This window comes from Myotis davidii, unplaced genomic scaffold (genome assembly GCF_000327345.1).
Source record: "Myotis davidii unplaced genomic scaffold, ASM32734v1 scaffold174, whole genome shotgun sequence".
In the NCBI taxonomy this organism is placed as follows: domain Eukaryota; kingdom Metazoa; phylum Chordata; class Mammalia; order Chiroptera; family Vespertilionidae; genus Myotis; species Myotis davidii.
In genome coordinates, this window is record NW_006289087.1 from 257421 (window position 1) to 264363 (window position 6943).

Sequence of the window (6943 nt, forward strand, 5' to 3'; positions counted from 1 at the left end):
CGGGTCCCAGTACTCCCCACCCCGATTGAACTGCGCAGGTGGGACCCGCCGAGTGTGAAGGGCGCCCGCATAAACGCGATTTTATGGCTCTGGGCTCGGGGGGGCTCGTGAGCCAAGCCAACAGAGAAGTCTCAGGAATAAAAGGGGCCATAAAATAATTACCCGGGGCTTTGAACTCACCTTAAACACCACCTTCCTTTCAAGGCCCTCGGTGTGTTCTGCAAACAAGTCTGGAGCTGTCATGGTCTCCCCTTTGCCCTGGTGGGCAAACTGAGTCAGGGCGCGGCAAGGGCTGGGGGGCATGCAGGGCTTGCTTCGGGGGCCGGTGGGGAGTGCCCCCCACACCCCTCCATTCAGGGCTCACAGCTGCGGGTGCAAATGGTGCCCTCACCGCCAGCGGGTGGCTTGCCGTCTGGCGTTGACACCGACATTAACACACAGACCCGTGTCCCTGCTGCCCGCACACCAGGCCCTGCCTCCTCTCTCCGCAGTCCTGGGGGCGGCTGTCACCCAGGAGTGTAACCAAGACCTACGGACGACGACCATGACCTAGCGCTGGAGGGCACAGGGCTGGGGGCTGGTCCGGAGCCTGCCCTTGACCCACCAGGGACGCAGCTCAGAGGCCAGAGGTTTTCATTCGTCCCTCCGGCCATTATTTCAGAATATTGGGGAGGCCGGGCACAGAATCGGGGAGGTTCCCCTTAGGAAACAGTTTGGGGGACCAACAGCGAACAGGCAAAACTGGGCAGTGATGGGTGTTGCTAAAACCATGGACGCAGCGAGGCCTTCTGAGCCGGCGGTGCCTGGTGGCCGAGCCCTCTGCCCCATGTCTGCCCCATGGCACTCACACCGTCGGTTATCAGCAGCCAGGTCCCGGCTCTGGGAACTCCTCCCTCACCCAGCTGAGCGGGGAGGGAAAAGGGAAAACCTCCCTGGCTTCCCAGCCTGTCCACAGGCAGTTACACACAACGCGGGAAACCTCACCAGGAACGGGGTTCGTTGGGGGGGCGGGGGGGTAACTGGTCACTCGCAAGTCAACCCAGAAGTTTCCCGAAACGAGCAGGAAGCGACGCAGGCCAGGGACACCCCGCTCTGACCACAGCCGCAGCTGTGCACCCTCGGGGCCCGCACCCACTGCCGCGGCCTGAGAGCAAGGAGCCTGCATTTCCTGTTTCCCTGGTGGACAGCGGAGCCCAGTATCAGAAGTGGGCTTAGCCTGGCCGGTGTGGCTCAGTGGTTGAGGGTCAACCTGTGAACCAGGAGGTCGCAGTTCGATTCCCCGTCGGGGCACATGCCTGGATGGTAGGGTCGATCCCCAGAGCGGGGCGTGCAGGAGGCAGCGCCCTGCCTGGGCTCCTGGCATCGCCGTCAGCAGATCTTTCAACTTCCGTGACTCAGTTTACTCCCCTGCCAAGGGGAGATAATGACCGAGCGCGGAGGGCCGGGTGACGCGCTAATGAGGGTACTCAGCGCTCCGGGGGGGTCGGGCTGTCTGGCTGGGAAGGGAGTCGCTGGTTGCTCAGGGGTGAACAGGCCCCCCAATCGGGACTGTCAGCAGGCAGCCCGTTCCCGGGGTTCGCCAAACCACTGCCCTGGGGCACCCCAGGGCACCCCAGAATGCTATTACCCATTGGTTTGTTGCTTGACTGACCCATCTGTTTGTTGATTGGTTGACCGATGGCTGGTTAATGCCACTGATGGAGGGGAAGGTCTCGAAAAGCCCACAACACCGTGTACCAGGCATTTGGTGTCGCAGGAGCCAAGGGCATGGCGGGATTCAGAAACCAGACGCCCAAGCCTGTGTGTTTGGGTTTTTTTAGGGATTGAGGACAAAGAGACGATGGAGCATTGTTTTGGCCCAACCAGCATGAACGTCGACCCATGAACCAGGAGGTCAGGGCACAGGCCCGGGTTGTGGGCTCGACCCCCCAGTGTGGGGCGTGCGGGAGGCAACCGAACCGCGATTCTCTCTCATCATGGATGTTTCTCTCTCTCTCCCTCTCCTTCCTCTCTGAGACCAATAAAAATACATTTTATAAAAAATCAATAAAAATATGTTATAAAAATAAGATAGAAAGCATGTGCACAGAAGAGTCACAACAACAGCACTGGACACTGTGTTTCTCACTCAGAGTCAATAACGCGTTCAATCTAAAAAGGAAGGACGGAGGTGCCTCCATCTAGTCGTAGGGAAGGCCTCCTGCTCGCATCTCCCCATGCAGCCCTCGCAGTGAGAAGCAGGAATAAGAAAATGAGTGTGTTTCCTTCCTGGTCCGCGGGGCTAGCTTTCCCCTGTCTGGAGAGCAGAACATTCCAGAACATTCTAGAACATTCCAGAACATTCCACATAATGAGCCTGGCAGGTCCCTGGAGCGGACAGCAGCCCCCAATGCAGTCCAGCTGACTTCCCTCCCCTCACGGGGTGACACAGGAAGTGATCCCCAGCTGCCCGCCTGCTGACTCAGCCGTGGGAAACCTTTGACAGTCATCTGACTTCACGTCTCTGCTGCCCCGTTGGGTGAAGACGCTTTTTATTTTCTGGTAAATCAGATCTTTCAGGGGCAGGAAGTGCCCCGGCAGCAGAAAGGAGCCACGGATGGAAACCTTTGCACCGTCCGAAGCCAGAGCCCCTGGGTGCACAGGGGGGTGGGGAGGAGTGGGGGGACCCCCTTGCTCCCTCATTATTCCCTTCGTGCTGAGCTATCCGCCCAGTGTCCGCACATTCCTCTGATGTGTAAAAACATCTCACATTTGCTGTTAATCCTCACCCGAGGATATTTTTCCATTGATTTTGTTAGAGAGCATGGAAGGGAGGGGGAGAGACAGAGAGAAACATCGATGTGAGAGAGACACACATTGACGGGCTGCCTCCCACAAGATCCCGGGCACCAGGCCTGCAACCGCGGGACATGCCCTTGACCAGAATCGAACCCGAAGCCCTTCGGTTCGAGAGCCAACACTCTATCCACTGAGCCACACCGGCCAGGGCAAAAGCATCTCCTATTTGGGTGCTAACTAAATCCAGCCATTTGCACACTCCAGTCATGGGGAGCACGGAGTGTTTTCTTTGCACGCGAAACCCAGGTCCCATCTGACTAAGACGATGAGAACGCCAGAAGTGCCGCGAGCGTGGTCAGGGCTCCCGGCCTGCCTCGCAAGGGGCCTCTCACGTAGAGGGAGGTCTCAGAGTATGTCACCCGAACCCTGGCTTAGTCGACTTAGTCGTCAGGAGTTACTTATGTAGGAACTAGAGGCCCAGTGCACGAATTCGTGCACCGGTGGGGTCCAGCCAGCCTGCCTCCATCAGGGCCAATTGGGCCAGGTAGGCCAGGGGGAGGGGCCGCGGGCAGTTGGCTGGCTGGCCCCGCCTCCTGGTCAAATTCTGGGTTGAGGGGACAATTTGCATATTAACCTTTTATTGTATAGGATGATGGGCTTCGTGGGGGTGTCCCCTCTGCTGTGGCTCTTGGTCCCGTGCTCTGCTGTCACCGACGTTACATTCTTAATAATCAGTGAGCAATAATTAAGAATTGCTCAGCAGTTCTGGTTCTCACCGGGCCCTACAAATTATGTATGTCCTCCCCTCCTCGCCCCCCCAGATCCTCCCCGCAGAACCCAGTACCCTCAGAAGGAAGCAGACCGCATTCTAGACAATGTGTGGCCAAGTTCTTTAAAGCAAAGCAAACCACTAGGCAGAACAATCTAAGGGTGATGACATAAAAGAATTCATACACGTCTCTCCCACATCGATGCTTCTCTCTCCCTCTCTTTCTGTCTCCACCTCTCCCTTCCACTCTCTCTAAACATCAATGAGAGAATATGCTCAGGTGAGGATTAAAATCAATGACAGTAATTCACACAAATGTCTCAGGCAGGGTTTTCCAGCGGCAAGTGCTCGAGCCCTCTGTCCACGGGGAGGGGAGGGAAGCCAGGCTCCATCAGGAGCAGGCCCAGGAGGGAGCCACACTGTCGCCAAACAGCAAACACCAGCTGACGTGCACAGCGCACCAAGGAGCGGAACGAACACGAGGAGTGAGTAGAGAGAGGGCTGGTGTCGGGGAAAGAAAAACACTTCGATGGTAGCTGTCGTCAGCATCACTGCGAAGTCTAGATGTGGGTACCAATCAAACCGGAAACACGATGGTAAGTCAAGAGGGGGAGACGTCAGTCCTTGAGGTTGGACAAGGGCCTTGTAACAGGTGACGATGAGGAAAAACCACTGTGAACGGTACCTTGATGAGTCTCATATTTTTTAAAATATATATATATATTTTTTTATTGATTTCAGAGAGGAAGAGAAAGAGAGAAACATCCATGATGAGAGAGAATCATGGATCGGCTGCCTCCTGCACGCCCTCCCCCGACTGGGGATGGAGCCCGCAACCCGGGCATGTGCCCTTGGCCAGGCCTGTTTCATCTTTTTGTTATCCGAAGATTCTGGCAATATTAGGAGGTGCCTTTAAAGGCAGGAAAAACTAGCAGTTCTAGTATGAAACTATCTAATTTACTTCCCCCCCCCCCCAAAGACTCAGGTGGATGGCCTTCAACGATAATGCGTTCCATCCATTAAGATCGTTTTTCACTATTACCCTGACTTTGGAAGAAATGTAGAATTAATTGGCCTATTTGTATTACATTTGCAGCCATCTGGGTCCATTAGACAAAAAAAAAAAAGTATCAAACATCTATTAGAAAGTCCCATTTTTAGGACTAAAAAATTTAGAGTTGCAAAAGGCCTTGTAATGTCAGAGTTAAAATAGAAACTTTTCATCCGCAATTTTCGAGGTTTTGTGGAGTGGGATAGAGGGAGGTGGTGAGTCAAGATGAAGTGGCAGATGAGAGAGAGAGAGAGAGAGAGAGAGAGAAATGTTTCAAGACTATGTTGAGTCCTGAGGGTCAAGTTTATCATAGATCTGAATCATTTTGTTTTGTTTTTAAATATATTTTTATGGATTTCAGAGAGGAAGGGAGAGGGAGAGAGAGAGACAGAAACATCCATGATGAGAGAGAATCATGGATCGGCTGCCTCCTTCACACCCCGCACTGGGGATCAAAACTGTAACCCGGGCCTGTGCCCTTGACTGGGAATTGAACCGTGACCTCCTGGTTCCTAGGTCAACGCTCAACCACTGAGCCACACCGGCCGGGCCTGTACAGTTTTGTAGGAACTACCTATGCCTGTCCTGTTGAGGTAGAAAGCCAAGATTCCCTGGGAAAGGAAATGAATGAGCATTTGTCAAGAGCCTCATTGGATGAAGTGATGATTTCCGTGCAGGGGGTCACTCTTGCACTAGCACGGGAGTGTGGAGTCTCCTTGTACGTCTTTCAAAATTAACCCTTCAGCCATCCAAGCACAGCCTCCCATGCTGGGGGGTGGTAAAGGGACTGGAGGGGGGCAGGCGGGAGAAGGGGTGCGGCTAGGCCTCTGTCTGCTGTCCTGGCCGGTGTGGCTCAGTGCACAGAGCGTCGGCCTGCAGACCAAAGGGTCCGGGGCTGGATTCCGGTCAAGGGCAGGTACCGTGGTTGCCGGCTCCATGGCCAGCCCTCGTTGGGGTGCATGAGGGAGGCAACCCATCGATGTGTCTCTCTCACATTGATCTCTCTCTCTGTGTGTCTCTACCTCTCCCTTCCTCTCTCTCTAAAACCCGCTGGGAAAATATCCTCGGGGGAGGACTCACCACAACAACCAAGACACAGAGAGAACAGCCTTCCGGTCACGGCCTCCACTTAGATTCTTAGATTCTTCCTCCTTCGAAGATTCCCCAGCTCCGATGGCCACCCGTCCGCCCCTTCCTCTTTCGGCCCGCGGCCGGCACTCGAGTCCACGGTGACGATGTCATTTTGTGGAAATAAAAGCAGAACCTGCTCCTTCCGCTTTCCCGAGGGAGGAAGGCTGAGGCCCAGCCGGGGCTGCAGCGGCTGCCCAGCCTGCTACCCCTGGACGAGCCTCCCGTCGGGACCAGCTCCCCACCTTTGCGAGTCCAATCACTCTGGCTTCATTAAAACTCAGGTCCAGCCCTGGCCGGTGTTGCTCAGTGGATAGAGCATCGGCCTGCGGACTGAAGGGTCCCAGGTTCGATTCCGGTCAAGGGCGCACGCCCGGGTTGCAGGCTGGATCCCCAGTAGGGGGCGTGCAGGAGGCAGCTGATCGGTGATTCTCCCTCATCATGGATGTTTCTCTCTCTCTCCCTCTCCCTTCCTCTCAGAAATCAATAAGTAGGTAGTAGTCAATAAGTATGAGTATCAATATACCTCATATTTTGCCACATCATCAACCCCAGATGGATCAAAGATCCTATATAATAAAAGTGGAATATGCAAATTGACAACAGAACAGGGGCAGGGCTGGCGAGCAGGCGGTGCCAGGCCAGCCAAGGTGCGTGACAGCAGGCAGAGGGAGGGGGCGGCTATGGTGGTGGCAGAGGGGCGCTGGGGGTGGGCAGGGGTCCCCTGATCAGCCCGCCCGGTCAACTCCCGCAGAGGGAGGCCAGACTGCGGCTTAGGCCTGTTCCCCCGCCCCTGGCAGACCTAAGCTGTCAGTCGGACATCCCCTGAGGGCTCTTGGACTGTGAGAGGGTGCAGGCCGGGGTGAGGAACACCCCCGAGTGCACGAATTTTCATGCACGGGGCCTCTAGTGTAAAGATAAAACACACGCACAAAAAAACACGAAACCATAAACATACTAGAAGAAAACATTGGCAAATTCATGTAGAAATTTGGAGTATGAAAAGCCTTTCTTTACCCACAATCTATGTTTTACAAATGGCTGCATTCTACTACCTACTTAAAAAAAAATCCTATACATACACAATAGAAGCAAAATCAAAAGCCAACAATGATAGGTAAATATTTGCCACTCCAATCACAGACGGCTAGCTAATTTCCCTAAACATACAAAGAGCTCCTGGATATGGTTAAGGAAACAGATCAAGCCAACAATAC

At 54.5% G+C, this 6943-nt stretch overlaps 1 protein-coding gene across 1 annotated transcript in view; it reads right to left on the minus strand.

Moving 5' to 3' along the window:
* IRF2BP2 (interferon regulatory factor 2 binding protein 2) overlaps positions 1 to 243 on the minus strand; it is a 77642-nt gene extending 77399 nt beyond the window's left edge. The window contains exon 1 of the mRNA XM_015562328.1: positions 181 to 243. Within this exon, the coding sequence (XP_015417814.1) occupies positions 181 to 243 (63 nt within the window). The remainder of the gene's footprint in view (positions 1 to 180) is intronic.
* Positions 244 to 6943: the final 6700 nt, after the last annotated feature.